Source organism: Myodes glareolus, chromosome 23 (genome assembly GCF_982192425.1).
Source record: "Myodes glareolus chromosome 23, mMyoGla1.1, whole genome shotgun sequence".
Classification (NCBI taxonomy): domain Eukaryota; kingdom Metazoa; phylum Chordata; class Mammalia; order Rodentia; family Cricetidae; genus Myodes; species Myodes glareolus.
In genome coordinates this window covers 14,363,486-14,378,899 of record NC_142048.1, presented here as the reverse complement: position 1 = coordinate 14,378,899, position 15,414 = coordinate 14,363,486, and the positions used below count along the sequence as shown (strand labels likewise).

The window sequence follows — 15,414 nt, the reverse complement described above, 5'->3', positions numbered from 1 at the left end:
CTTTTAAAACAAGAGATTACCCTGTATTATCTGAGTGGATTAAAAGTAATTCTAGGTTTTTTTTTTCCATGTGAAATCAGGATTTCTATTTCTAAGAGTTAGACAACAGAAAGATTTGGCCAGCCAGCCATGGTCTGAAAATGAAAGAAAGGAAACATAAGCCGAGAAATGCACGCAGCCCCCAGAACATGAAGAATGAAGGAAAACAGAGTCTGCCCCACTGTCCCCAGACGTCATCAGAAACTTCTTCATTTCAGACCAATGTGGTCTTTCTTATTCTGGTCTCTGAATTGTAATCATTTTGGATAAAATTTCATTTCTGATTACACATAAATATTTTGAACATCTCTAATCTATTCCAGTATCATCTCACATGAGCACTTACCTTGATACCAAAAGTGAATACTGTCATTATTATTTTAAAGATGAGTGCTAGGCACAACTGCCAGATAGCTGAATAGACTCCACCACCTGCTGGACGGTCAGGAATATCGTCAACCATTTTACTGGCGTTCATGTCATTTCTGTAGTCACAGAGAGAAGAGGACTCCAACGGCCCGCAGTCTGTAAACAGCTCTTTAATCAGCTCACTGGTGTTGAGCCTAGTGTATGGGTTGGGGAAAGCTATCACAGCTGTAATGGCAGCAACAATAATGACTTCAAGAACAGGATACTTTCCAAACTTGGTGGACTTGCGTCGACGACACCAGGCAATATTTGCCCTAATAAAAAAGGCCCCCCAAAGCCCTCCAAATACTCCTAGGAGAATAAAAGGGAACAGTTCAAAAAGGTACCATGGTGTGTGATACTCCACATAAAAAAGGACCAGACGGCTGTTACCAAATGGATTGATGGATCTCAAAACAAATGCAGCCACCAAAGCAGCAAAAAATGATCTCCATAAAGTTTTGAGAGGAAAGTAATAGCTAACCTAAAAAACAGAAAACAAAAGTTAATGCTATCATCTATTTCTGTTTTATTACAAGTATATACTTTATTGTGACTAGCTCAAATTTTGTTGAAGTATGAATTTATATGATTTGCCCTAATAAAAATGTTTTTTCTTTGACTATCAGATAACTACAAATTTACAATAACTGATTGCGAATATCTAATAATCATTTAGAATACCAAGAATTGTTTATTTTTCAAAAGGAGTTTCATATCTAATTCAATAATGTTAGCTAAAAATAAATGTCCCCTTAGAAATTCTTGTTAACTCATTAAAATGAGTTGATTTGTCTCTTCTATAAAACTAAAAGAAAAAATATTAAAGTCATACATGGGCATAGTTTTATATAAAATATAAAAAGGAATACTACATACAGATGCATACAAATAATTTAAAACAAAATTTAAAAAAAATTAAAACACAATTTTCTGTAGTTGTGGGTTATATATAAAATATTACTTTTGTGAGAATTACTTTAAAACTTTCTAAAAATTCAAAAACAAATTCTATGACACCAGCTATAAAAATAAAAAGCACACCAAGATACAATTTTGAATGTAATTCTGTGTCATTTCCAATGCTATTTTTGTACATACCTCTTCCAAACTAAAAAGAACTCCTCCAATCGGCGCCCCAAAGGCTACAGAAACACCTGCGGCAGAAGCGGCTGACAGCACCTACAAAGAGAACATGGCTCGTTCCTAGTTTCCTGATCAGTTCAAACCCAGCAAATACACTTTATATTCCATGCTATTCCAAATGCCGCTTCTGATCTTACACATTCTCCTTGTGAAGCAAAGGCAAGTATTTATTTCTAACTATCCTAAGCATCTGAACATCCTGCCACACTTGATAGCACTCTAAGAATGTTCCCAAGGCATCATTCTGAAAGTGCCAACAGCAGCCCTCTGAGTGACCAACTCAACTGCAGTGAGGAGCAAGAACCCACACACATTCTGCAGGTCCCCTGGGCAGCTCTCTAGAGGCATCTGATCATTGCTGATTTTCTGCCTGTAGGCAATCAACGATACAGTAATTTCTTTGGAAATTTATTGAATTATTATTCTTAGGAATCTTTATCCCTATCACTACTTTGATCCAGTAAATATCTGAGAGAAAATCATCAGATGTCATACTTCTATAAAGAGCATAAATTGTATCAAGCTGCCTTGCCGCAGACCAGCTACACAACCATGATAAGAACCTCAACCTCTCTGAGACTTCCTCTTCTATCTAAAATGATCATGATAATGTTACTTAGTAAATATATACAAGCTACTTAGAATACCACCTAAAACACCATAATACAGGATTTGGATATTTTGCTTTTTAACATACCTAAACATACATATACAATTATAATAATAGCACAATAGTTAAAAATCGTAGGTTTTGCAATCAGAGAAATCTAAATTCACATTCTGTGACTAACTGTATACAATCCTGAGTATGTCTGCTAGCCTTCTTTTTTCTTCTTCTTTCTTTTCAGACAACATTTCTCTGTGTAACCAACCTGGCTGTCCTGGAACTCACTCTGTAGAGTTCTAAAACTCTAAAACTCAGACATACTTGCCTCCACCTCCTGAGTGCTGGCATTAAAGGTGTGCACCAACACCACCCAGTTCTGCTAGCAGTTTAAGCCCTAGTTTTCTAGCTTATAAATGAAGGTGGCAGTGCCATAATTTTATAATGTGAACAAATACTTTCAAAGTACCGATACATAATAAAGTAATAAAATCACAATTATCATTCAAAGATGAAAATATGATGTTTTTAAATGTTCCGCTTTGGGGATCTCTATATCCAATACAAGAATAATACCTCAATAATAAGATTAAAAAGTACTAGCTGGTTGGTGGTGGTGCACACCTTTAATTCCAGCACTCAGGAGGCAGAGGCAGGCGGATCTCTATGAGTTCGAAGTCAGCCTGGTCTACAAGAGCTAGTTCCAGGACAGCTCCAAAGCTACAGAAAAACCCTGTCTCAAAAAACATACTACAATTATTTATATTAAAGAAACTGATAAAATATATGTGGGGGTGTTATATTAGTACCAGCAGGATGAAAGACTAAGGCCTGAGTTTAATCCTTGATGAGATGTAAAGGCCATACCTTAACAACCATAAGATCTCTGTACCATCTAAGGCTGCAGGATTAGATTATGAAAACAGAATTAAAGACTCTTAAAGAAACTCAAGTCTCCAGAATTGCTCAGGATCCCGCTTTTCATCTAGAAACACCCACAACAATATATGAGCTGCAGTCTAGTTCCACGGTCTGCTAGAAAAGCTCATGCTGGCCTTGCATAGTTAAATGACAGGCTTTACAGCATCTGAGTAAGGAGGACTTCCCTTTTCCCTGTTAGATAAGTTTCTGACTTAGACTTCAAAAGTCCTGAAGGCACTCACAAATTTCTGTGTATCACACCCACTTTCCATGACATGAGATACCATCTCTAGGAGGAAATCATAGCCTGACTTTCCAAGCTAGAATATGCAGTAATGTCAAAAGCCAAGTGAAGAAAAATAGGAAAGATCTTTGAGAAATCAACTGAAAGCAAAGGGATTCTACCTAGTCTGGCAGAACCAGTATTGACAGTCAATTCTAAAAAGATACAAGTTAGGAAAGGAGAAAGAACATAGGCTAAACCCAAGATTTAATCTGAATATACAATTTATACAAATGAGTTAGACAGATCTTTACACTAGGAAATCACACAAGGGACATCAAGTTTATGTAGCTCATTTTTCTGTTAAATGAGCTATAGAGGCCACTCACCTCCCTCTTTTTAGCTTCATTTGTGCTGTACTTTGGAAAGAGGTAGGAAAAGATATTTCCACAGCAACAGGCAACGTGGACCAAGGGACCTTCTTTTCCTAAACTCAAACCTGAGGCCACAGCCAGCACTAATGTGATGGTTTTTATCATTAAAGTCCATTTCCCCAAGTAACCTCTGATGATGAATCCACTCAAAATAGTTTTAATCTACAAAAGAAGATGAAGGCAGTTAACTCACTTTAGGAAACAAGAATTTAACTTAGTCAAAACCAAAGATAAGAGGCAATCCTATCTCAAAAACAAATAAAAATACTACATCATGGTAAAGTCATAGTGATATGCAATCAATTAAAGGCAAATTTAAAAATTTCTGTTGTAGGAATAAACATAAAGTACTTAGATACATTTCAGTCGGTCAAGAATAAAGATATTGTACCTTCTCACCACACTGTAATCATATGGACTGTCCTTATCTATATCACAGCAGATGAATGACAATCAGTCACAACTGCAGGGATTGACTTCTTATTAAAGACCTATAGTCTTTACAAATCACAATTTATTTTTAAAGGATACGTTAGAAAAAAATTTAAATAAATGATAGAATTAAATAAGTTCAAGCCTAAGTGTTAATCTCTTTTAAATTACTACTGATGAGATAAAAAATAAGTATCGATATTACTGACCTACTGTGGTCAAATTTTGTTCTTAAAATGTAAAATGATCAAATTTATGAGTCAATAGCTTACTTAACCTAGTCAGCAGTCTTAGAAAGGAAGGATACATTACAATCAAACAGCAAAACATCAACTAATCCATCAAAGAACTTCAGGTCATAAAGCATTTCTGAAGTTTTCGTTGTTTAAACTTAATTGGCTTACTCATGAGCTAATATTAGCAGTGAAAGACGTGTGTGTGTGTGTGTGTGTGTGTGTGTGTGTGTGTGTCTGTGTGTACACCCACGCGCATATGTGGGAGAGAGAGAGATTGATTGATGATAATCAACCTCTATACTATAGGTTGAACCATCTCTCTAGACCCCAGCTGATACTTATTTAATTTTCTTTTTTTATATTAACAAAAAATTCTATTTTCTAATAAAGTACAATTCCTAAAGATAAAAGACAACATACAGTTTTCATACAATAACTAACTACATGGCTTACCTCTGGAATTCCAGAGCCACAGGCATACGGAGCAAATACTTTCACCAAAGAAACTGCAAGAAAGGCAAAACTCAAAGCCCAAAAGATGTACATTATGTAGTTCATGATATAAGATCCCGGACCCTAAAAAGCAAAACAGCTCAGAGTATGAACATGAGTTTTACAGTGTACCACTAACTCAAGTACCTGCCACATTAGAAACGTAGGTAAAATTTATTGCTACTGTTATTAGTATTTTTAGATTTGGAATTCAGATATTCACCCAGGCTCAAACCTCTAGGTTCAAGAAACGCTCTTGCTTCGGCTTCCTAAGTAGCTGAGACTACAACCACATGCCGCCACACACACAATTGGGTAGAAGTTCGAAAAGTCTGTTGGTTTATTTCCACAATGATAAAAGCTTTATATGAACAAAGTATTTAAGTAGACTCCAAAAGCTAATCATTATACATAGTAAGAAGCCTTATTTCCATTCAGTAAATTTTCTAGTTTTCCTGATTTCTAAAGTCTTGCTATACAGATACATAAGCACTGACCAATGCCTATCCACAAATGTCTTAGAAATTGTTGGTAGAGGTAAATGGTGTTAGCACTTGGATTTTTCCTTTCTTTTGTAGACTTCTTATTTGTTTGTTTAATGTAAGTTTGGTTGTGTAAGTTTACTGAACCACAAACATGCAGAAGCCCACAGAATACTGAAAAGGATAATGTGATTCTCTGGAAATGGAGTCAGAGCTATGAGCTTCCATGTGGTGCTGAGAAGTGAACTCTGGTCCTCCGCAAGAGCAGTGAGCACCTTTAACCACTGAACTATCTCTTCAATCGCTGCACTCAGATTTCATTTGTTTCAATTCTCCTGAAGATAGTTAAACTGACTTTAGTTAAGCAGGGTAAGAAACAACAAACAAAAAAACCAAAAACAAACACATGGAATATAATACTAAAAAAATACTATTTTGACCAAAGTTTGGCTATAATGAAAGTTTTTAAAATATATCCAAATGTGAAAATATAAATATTTGTATTTTAAAATATATCCATGGGGCTGGAGAGATGGCTCAACGGTTAAGAGAACTTGACTGTTCATCCAGATGCCCTGAGTTGACTTCCCAGCACCCACATGGTGGCACATAACCATCTCTAGTGGGATCAGATTCCTTCTTCTGGTATGCATGAAAACAGAGAAGTCATACACATAAAATACATGAATAAATAATTCTTAAAATATATAGAGATATATCCATATGTGAATAAATAAATGTTGAATCTAATAACCTAAATTTAAGCTTTATTACGGAGCATCATTGTTATAATATGATTATATACTGTAGTACTGCAAAGGAAAACATATGCCCTTCCACCATCTGCAAATACATAAGCATAGTTCCAGTCCAGGACCTGCTAACCCTTTTTGTTTTGGAGGCACATTTCCTGGAAAGTGGAGATCATCTCAGAAAACTATAACAGTACAGAATACAGAGATCAATGGATTGTAGGGAGTTCAGATCCACTGGATACATCTATACCATACTTCCTGCATTATTCTCAGGGGGCAGGGGACAGAAAAATTTTAAGAATCAAAATACCAGGAAGTCTACCTTAAAACAGTATCTCCTAGAAAAAGGCAGCATAAGCAAGGTCAGAACAATGGCAATATTAAGAGGCCCATTGATGTGAAAAGGTAGAAAATTTCACAGGACTCCACAGCTAGACAAAGAACTAGAGAAACCAACGCCAGCTACAAGTATTAACCTCTTCCAAGGATGGCCCTCCCACTTTTAGTTATCCAATATAAAATGCTCAGCCCTGCAAAAATAGACAAAAATAGGCTCAGCAGGGTATATTTCCATATTCATGCACACACACACATTATGTAAAAAATAATAAAAGACAGACTATCAATTAAAGAGTAAGGAGGGGCTGGAGAAATGACTCAGCGGTTAACAGCATTGCCTGCTCTTCCAAAGGTCCAGAGTTCAATTCCCAGCAACCACATGCTGGTTCACAACCATCTGTAATGAGGTCTGGTGCCCTCTTCTGGTCTGCAGGCATACATGCAGACAGAATATTGTATACATAATAAGTAAATAAATACTAAAAAAGAGAGAGAGAGAGAGTAAGGGGGCCATAGAAAGAGTTGGAAGAAAGGTACCTTGGAAGGGATGGAGAAAGGAAAGGAGGTATTTCTATTTTAATTAAAAATGTATCTTAAAAAATAAAAATGTATAAATTCTTTTAAAGTATTTCAACCTGGAAAGGCTGATTTTATAAATTATAAAATATATCTTGTACTTCCATAATCCATATTTTCCAACCTTACTGACATAATACGTTAATCCACTTATTTACCTTACACAGCTTCTTGTTGTACTAACTATGCTTCTCTGCCACAACTGTCATATAAATAATCTGTCATAACCCATGTGACTCATATGATCATGCATTAAATGACACAAAAGTTACTTGAAACAATCTGCCTTTGTCCTCACTGTATTTAAAGATTTTTCCATTCCTCTCTGCTACATACATCCTTAAGTGTACATTATAATCACCTAATATGTGATTAATTCTATAGCTGCTGGAAGTGGACAGATTTATCTGTATCAATGACTAACTCATCTTGAGCAAAGACGTACCTCTGCTTGACCTATGATTAACTCGGCCCATGTTTTCCACTGTGGACATTTATCCCTCTCTTCAAAGGTCGTCTCATTGGACCCCCAACAGCACTGCTCATGGTTGTACCACAGTGCACTGAGGCAAATGCCCTCCTTCAGGTCAGTCATCCAGTCGGCAGCAATGTCTATCAATCCAGCCAGCGCTCCTGTAAGAGTAACGCATCGGAAATGTTCCAGAATATAAGTCTATTTAGGGACAGCTGAAACTATCTAGGTAAAGATTAATAAAAAGCAAAAATCTTCCTATAAATAAAGAGTGAACTAGGAACTAGTATCTAAATTTAAGATTTTAAATTTTAAATACATGTTTTTAACTTTCTAATTTTTAATTTTTATTTTTAAAAATTTAAAATTTTAAATACAATTTTAAAATTGTAAATAGCTCTATTTTAAAATAAAAATTACATTCTTTGTCTGGAATTAAAACCGACACATCACTAAAATTAACTGCAATTTTAGAAAGAGAAAAAGTTATTTTAAAACCATTAAAACACCTTCAAAAGACAAGCTACCTGACAGGAGCTTCACAACTCTGGCAACTGAAGTCAGGATGTTTAATTAGCATGTTTCCACCCCAACCTTCATCAGTAGACTTAGAAATGATAAAGACCTCACAGTTTGGTGTGGTAGTACACACCTTCAACATCAGCACTTGGGAGGCAGACTAAGGCTAATCTCTGTAAGTTTGAGGCCAGTCTTTGTCTACATATCAAATTCCAGTACCGTCAGAGCTACAGAGAAACTGTCTCAAAACAGACAAGATAATGAAATAAAATGTTCATTAAATATAAGTAAGGAAGTTCATATCATTCACTGAATTACTTCATAATAAATTTAACTTTTTCTCAATTAACAGAAAGCTATACACATGAAGATTACCTTACTGCCAGAATGCTAAAAATATTTTGAGCTATGCTCAAATCTAGATCATTCTTATCAAAAGAAATCAATGGGTCACACAGACTTTTTTTTAAAGATTTACTTTCTTATTTTATGCTGACGAATATTATGCCTGCATGCATGCATGCATGCATATATGTATGTATGTATGTATGTATGTATGTATAGCATATGCATGCCTGGTGCCATGGATCTGACCTGGAGATCCAGACAGTTGTGAGCTGCCATGTGGGTGTTGGGAATTGAACCTGGGTCCTCTACAGAAGGATCCAGTGTGCCTAACCTGTTAATCATTTCTCCAGCCGCCAGAACACAAAATTCTTATGCATGACAGTTTTCAATATTTTCTTTTCTCCACAAATACCTACTGTTTCATGTTTTCTGTTTTACACAATAGAAGTGGAGAATGATTAAAACTATCCCTATGGTACTCAGACCATCGGCTGCTAGCTGTTCACCTCCACTCTCCAGGGAACAGACCATGAACCTAGCCGAGCCACTTCACTTCTCTTATATGGTCTCTCATCTGTAACATGGTTAAGACGGCGCTAATGATGGAGCTGCCACGAGGCTTAAATACATGCAGAGCTGCTAGAGTACTGCATGAGAACAAGTATTAGCTATTGACTCTGATACTAACAGACAAGACACTTCACTCATCCAAACCATTTACTTTCACTGATAAGGAAACTTGAGTCAGCCAAGTTGGTGAGACCAAGTGCCAGAGCCAAAATTAGACTCAGAAATCTCTGTCTTCTGGCCTTATACTTAACTTTTGTCTTTTTTTTTTTCCCCAAGAGAAATAAACACTCTACGGGGGGAAAAAAAACCAACAATTTAATGTACCTAAAAATCAAGGCAAGGGAAGAGTGAGTTCTTCAGTTAACTTAAAAACCAAACCAAAGGTTTGCTGTAAACTTTTTCCTTACCTGAAGCCAGACCTGTCAAGGTAACTACAAGCCATCCTGACCAGGCATCATACAGACTTTTTGTCATTTCCCATGCTGATTCCTTTTTTTTACTATTGATCTGAAAGTAAAAATATTTATTTCAATTTTTAAACTGTATTTCTACAATTTTTCAGTTTAGTTTTCTCAAGTTATCACAACAAAGAATGGGACAAAAATCACTCTGTAGGATGTACCTAAAACCCAGAGAATAAACACCATGCAGAGATCTGTATTTTAAACTAGAACCTCTGGATTTGAGTCTGAGGGGCCCATAAGTCACATGGAAATCTGAACTACATCAAATCCAAACTTTAACTGCTACACACAGATAGCTTACACATCAGAAGTCACATAATAATAGCTGAAAACGTCTGGCCTCAGTACTTAAGTAAAATACAATTGTGTTTAAAAGTTAAAATTAGTAAGACAGAAAATGCTTATAAAAGAGTCACATGGGTAAAGAAACGGCCCCAAAGCTACAGAACTGTGAATACACAGACGCAGAGCTTCAATCCCACTTGTAATAGCCAAAGTCTTTTTCGGCACTATGTAAGCCAGAAGAAAGTGTCCTCAACTGACTGTGAGTGCAGGCTGTTAAGAGATTAACAAGAAAGAGCTGGGCAGTGGTGGCACAGGCCTTTAATCCAAGGAGGAACAAAACAAAAGAGAGGAGGGAGAGAGAGAGAGACAGACAGACAGACAGAGACAGACAGAGAGACAGAGACAGAGAGAGACAGAATGAGCGATTAACAAAAAAGAAAGATATTTGTTACAAATCTCCCCTCACTAAGAACAGTGCAAGCCCATCCCTAACTAGCTTCTTTGTCCTCACAGTTTAGCTTTAAGAGCTCCACTGTACAATCCTGGACTTCGCCACTCAACCATCCTGTAGGAAAGCTACAGTTCGAATTTCAACATACTGATCTATTTTAAATGGATCACCTATTCTAAAGCCACAAGGACGAATTACTATGGTGATTGAAGATATCACATTTCTTTCATAATAGAAGCACCCAACCAAACACAGATATCAACTTTAAGAATTGTCTTAAAAAGTCACTAAATTTCATTTTGCTTTTCCTTGATAAAAATGAGCATATTTTTGAGAGATAATATTAAATCAGTTCAGAATCTGTTATTATTGTTCCTCTGTTTGCACATAACAGTCATTTAATAAACACTTGCTAGGATGTTTTCAGAATAGAAACACTGTGTGTGCACCAATCAGCAAAAATGTTCACCAATATGATATTGGTCAAATAAGCTGTAATGCATATAAAGATGTAATATTACCTGTCACTATGGAAAGCAAATTAAAAACAATGTAAAGTATTTTTAATCAGTGGTAGTTTTCTGATATTTATAGTATGATACTATCTAATAAAAATTGTCAATATGGACTAGATTAAAAAACATGGTTCTCAGAAGAAAAATCCACAAACAAACAAAAAGGCCCATGAAACCCCCTGAAGCTTTGCAAGAAAATTTTATGTGCCATGAGTTAAATTCCCAGGACAAGACCTAGACAACCAACCAACCACTGTCCACATTTAATAACCCACACAGATCAGCAAATAATAGTTGCAAAATGATAATTTCATGTTAAGAAAGTATATCCTCAAAGTTCGAGGTGAAGCGATGGATTTTATAGAACAAAAGGCAGTGCCGACGAAGACGACCTCAGAATGCTCACCACAGCGCCTCTGCTAGAACTGCTCGCTGTTGTATTCTATCAGGAAATAGCTATGATAATCTGAAGCGGCTAGTGAAATACTCATAGCTTTTCAAACTATACTTGTATGACGCTAGATTCCTTTTTTAATTCTTTTCTTTTCATTCATTCATTCATTCATTTATTTATTTATTATGTATGCAATGTTCTGTCTGTGTGTATACCTTCAGGCCAGAAGAGGGAACCAGACCTCATTACAGATGGTTGTGAGCCACCATGTGGTTGCTGGGAATTGAACACAGGACCTTTGGAAGAGCAGGCAATGCTCTTAACTTCTGAGCCATCTCTCCAGCCCCACTTTTTTAAGTCTTTAAGCAAAAACCACAACACTAGAATGCAAAAGCAGATATAAAAATCCACCAGTCTTACTAAGCCAGGCAGTTATGAGGAAAAAACAAAAAACAAAAAACTCTGCAAATACTTTTTTACTTTATAACATTTATTATCTTTATATAATATTAGTTAGGTTTACAAATAGTGTGTTTGTGGTCATAATTTTTAAGTAAATTAGTATTTTTAAATGTTCTAAATTTTAGTACTTAACAGGGAACTATTAACTCATATAAACAGAAGTTTCTGAGGTTCCTCAGTACGTTTTCTAGTTCAAAGGACATGTGAGTGAGAGAAAAGAAAACCCCTGTATGAGAACAGCCAGTTTGTGTGTTCCTTCTCAGTTCCCCTCAGGTCAAGAGCGGCTGAACAGTCCTCACTTTCACACAGCACAAGCTATTGCAGCTCAGCTTCATATAAAAACAGACACCAACACAAAAAAACATAACTAATTTGTATAAACTTATTTTTATAGTAAATTCCAGACAATAAATAAATAAACTTTAAAAATCTGGAACTTTTATGTCAAAGAAATTTTCTTTCTCTTTTTGAAAAATAATGCTTTAGATTATAGCAGTTTGTGCTCACTGTACTGTGTGATTTGGGGGTTGTTCTGTTTGAGATACGCTCCTGCACCTCAGCTTCTTGGTTACTGAAATTATAGGCAAGCACGACAATGCTTCAATTTTATTTATTTTCCCTCTATGGAAAAAAAAAAATCGGGGGCTGGAGAGATGGCTCAGCACTTAGAGCACTGCTCTTCCAGAAGACTCAAGTTCAATTCCTAGCACCCAAATAGCAGCTTACAACTGTCTGTGTCTCCAGTTTCAGAAAATCTGGCACCCTCACACAGATATGCGTGCATGCAAGACACCAATGCACATGAAATAAAAACAAATCATTAAAAAAAAATCAAAAACAAACAAACAAATCCAGTGGCTTGCTACGCACGCACAAAGCTTTATCCAGGATCTAATTTAAGAAGTATCTCAGCATTTATTGCTGGGAAAGGAAATGTTAAAAAAAAAAAAAAAACAGCAAAATCCTACAGTACATTATCTTCCTTTTGCATTAGTCTTCTGCAACAGGGTTCTTTTTGCTTTAGCAGCTGAGATGCTGAAAGCAAGCATCCTGGTGTCCTCACCCAACGCCTATGCTTCACTTCTCCCTTTCCTTCGTATTTTGTCTAATTTTATTTCTTTGTTTTTAAACTACCTCAAACAATTTCAGAAAGTACAGGGTATAAATAACCAAGACAAAGAGGGAAAATGTATCACGCATGACATGTCAAATATTTTTTAATGCCTATCAATTTGGTGACCTGAGATCATTGGCAGAAGTGTAACTTTAAATGATCCATTTTGCACTACTTTTATAAAATACTGAAAACACTTACACGTCTGTGCCGTTCCCTGTCTTTACACTTCTCTCGAACCCAGTCAATAGTATGGAAATCATCGTATGTACCAACACCTGGGATCGGCTCATCCAAAAGATCCAGCAAGTGTGTAGAGCTACTAATGCTGCCTCCATTTGTCATCGTATAATGAGTTCCTGCAGAGCAAAACAGAAAAGAGAGCGTATTTTGTAAGTTAACAGTGAGTTTTACAACTTCCTTACAAATTGGTAAGTTACAAATGTCATCACACAATCACTGAAAAGTAGAGGATTCACTGATTATCTAAAATTTATTTCTAATTTTGGACAAATTAAGGTAAAAGGGATCTTCATGACTTTACCAGTACTCATGACCTTATATCAGCAGGCAGCCCAATGGTCTCTGGTACTCTGGTCAAGAGGATTTTGTGTGGATAACTACTATTTACCACCACCAAGATAAAACTCCAATTAGAATACTGCTTGTGAAGACTGATAAACAGAAATGATTTCCATCTGGTACAATGCAAATACTTGCTTTCTAGTAGCAAAGATAGCTCTCAAATTATGAATTTTTTACTGCTGCCTGTTGTTTTATTTCTTCCTGTCACAGACTATATATATATATTTCTCTCCCCTGTTTGCTGAACTGTTTTTTTCCTCATGCTGGCTTTCATCATGAGGATTAAATAAATCTTTGACATATATTTACTATATATTTTATATGTGTAAACAAACATAAAGAAGGTTCTGGGATGCTAAAAAGACAACTGGGGATTTGAAGAAATACAGAGAGCTTTTACATATGAAAATAAGTTCAGCTGGGCAGCTGTGGCGCACGTCTTTAATCCCAGCACTTGGGAAGGAGGCAGGGGCAGGCAGATCTCTGTGAGTTCAAGGCCAACCTGGTCTACAAGAGCTAGTTCCAGGACAAGCTCCAAAGCTACAAAGAAACCCTGTCTCAAAAAACTCAAAAAAGAAAGAAAGAAAAAAGTTCATTCTAACGCATACAAATTTTTAAGTATATAAATGCACTGAGCTGCCAATTATGCAAAAAGGGGCCTTGACAAAAAGTTCATAATTTAAATATAAACCCTTTGGAAAGACAAACGAGAATGCCCTCCTAGGCTCATATATCTGCATGTTTAGTCCCCATTAGAAGAACTGTTTGGAGGAATTAGGAGGGGTGTTCTTGTTGGAGAAGGTGTGTCTGGGATGGGCTCTGAGAGTTTAAAAGGCCGGCCAAGCTCTCTTGCCTGTTACCAATGATCCCTCAGCTCTCAGCTATTGCTCCATTGCCATGATTGACCGCTTCCCACCATGATAATGGACTAACATGAATCTGTAAGCCAGCCCCAATTAAATGCTTTCTCTGCTAAGAGCTGCCTTGGTCATGATATCTCTTCACAGCAATAGAACAGTAACTAAGACATATACAAATAATCTCAAGTCCACAAGTTCACTACTAGGAATTTTTCTTTAAGTTTTTATCTGTATAACCTTTGAATAAATTAAAAATTATGCACAGTGTGAGCAGAATTTTCTAAAACATGTTACAGGAAAAAAAAACCCAAAACCATAAATGCCCAAGTACTTATAATATGATCAAAAGTCGGCCAACAGTTAGAAGACAAGGATTTGCGGCATGGAAGTCACATGGTTACAGCTACTTATGTCGACGTCTACTACAGCACCACACAATAAAGTAAAGAAATACATCAGCGGATGAATAAGAAAGCATTCTAAAAGTTTAAGAAACAGGTAAAAACTGTGTTTAGAAATAGGATAAGAAAAAGATGAAGGGTAAGATTTATCACATTAGCCACAGTTGTTCCAAAAAATAAATGTAAAATAAACAAACACAAAAAATAAAAATGAGGTCTATTTTTTTTCTTTGACTTATAAGAACTAAGCAAATTTTCTAGATGACTTTGCTTTTATGTCTTTCTGTTGTAAACTAACTTGTAGAAATAAATAACCATAAGCATTTTATCAAATAAACTATCATATAGCAACATGAGAGGCAGAAGTCTTCCCCAAACACTAGGTAACATGTCTGATGCCAGCAAGAGGTCCTCCTACAAACACTGTGGGAGTGAAGTAAGAGCGGCAAGGGGCTTCCATGCCAGCCCAAGAAAATTAGCAATGTTAAGCCAACAAGACACACCATTTCCTCATCATTCAATTTTCCTAGAAACAGGTATGAAAATGTTAAAATCTACTTCCTTTTCCTTGATAGAATTCTCTCATCTCCCTATGGAATACACTTGAGTGTTTACAGTGGGAAGGTGTAACATGTCTACAAAGAGAATAATATATTGATTTAGGTGTTCAGGTAGAACCGCTCCAAGAATAAACAATTTAGTGGTATTGGCTGACAGTTTAAAGATACAATCCCTGCACTGCAATGCTCATATTCAGTTATATAAAACACAAACTGTATTTAAAGCTTTACGTTCTTCTATTTTGATAGAAGCTACTTTAAAGCTACACATTTCCAGAAGAAAAGTCATTTACCAAATTATAAAAGTATTTGTGATATCTCAACAAA

At 36.0% G+C, this 15,414-nt stretch overlaps 1 protein-coding gene across 6 annotated transcripts in view; it reads right to left on the bottom strand.

Annotated features, from left to right (window-relative positions):
* Positions 1-15,414, bottom strand: part of Clcn3 (Cl-/H+ antiporter 3) — a 74,340-nt gene that overhangs the window by 16,731 nt on the left and 42,195 nt on the right. For all 6 annotated transcript variants that reach the window (XM_048455727.3, XM_048455730.3, XM_048455733.3 and 3 more), the window contains 7 exons: positions 12,883-13,040; positions 9,404-9,503; positions 7,533-7,720; positions 4,897-5,019; positions 3,731-3,937; positions 1,549-1,629; positions 386-931 (listed from right to left, as the gene is read on the bottom strand). In XM_048455727.3, the coding sequence (XP_048311684.1) occupies positions 386-931; positions 1,549-1,629; positions 3,731-3,937; positions 4,897-5,019; positions 7,533-7,720; positions 9,404-9,503; positions 12,883-13,040 (1,403 nt within the window). The remainder of the gene's footprint in view (positions 1-385; positions 932-1,548; positions 1,630-3,730; positions 3,938-4,896; positions 5,020-7,532; positions 7,721-9,403; positions 9,504-12,882; positions 13,041-15,414) is intronic.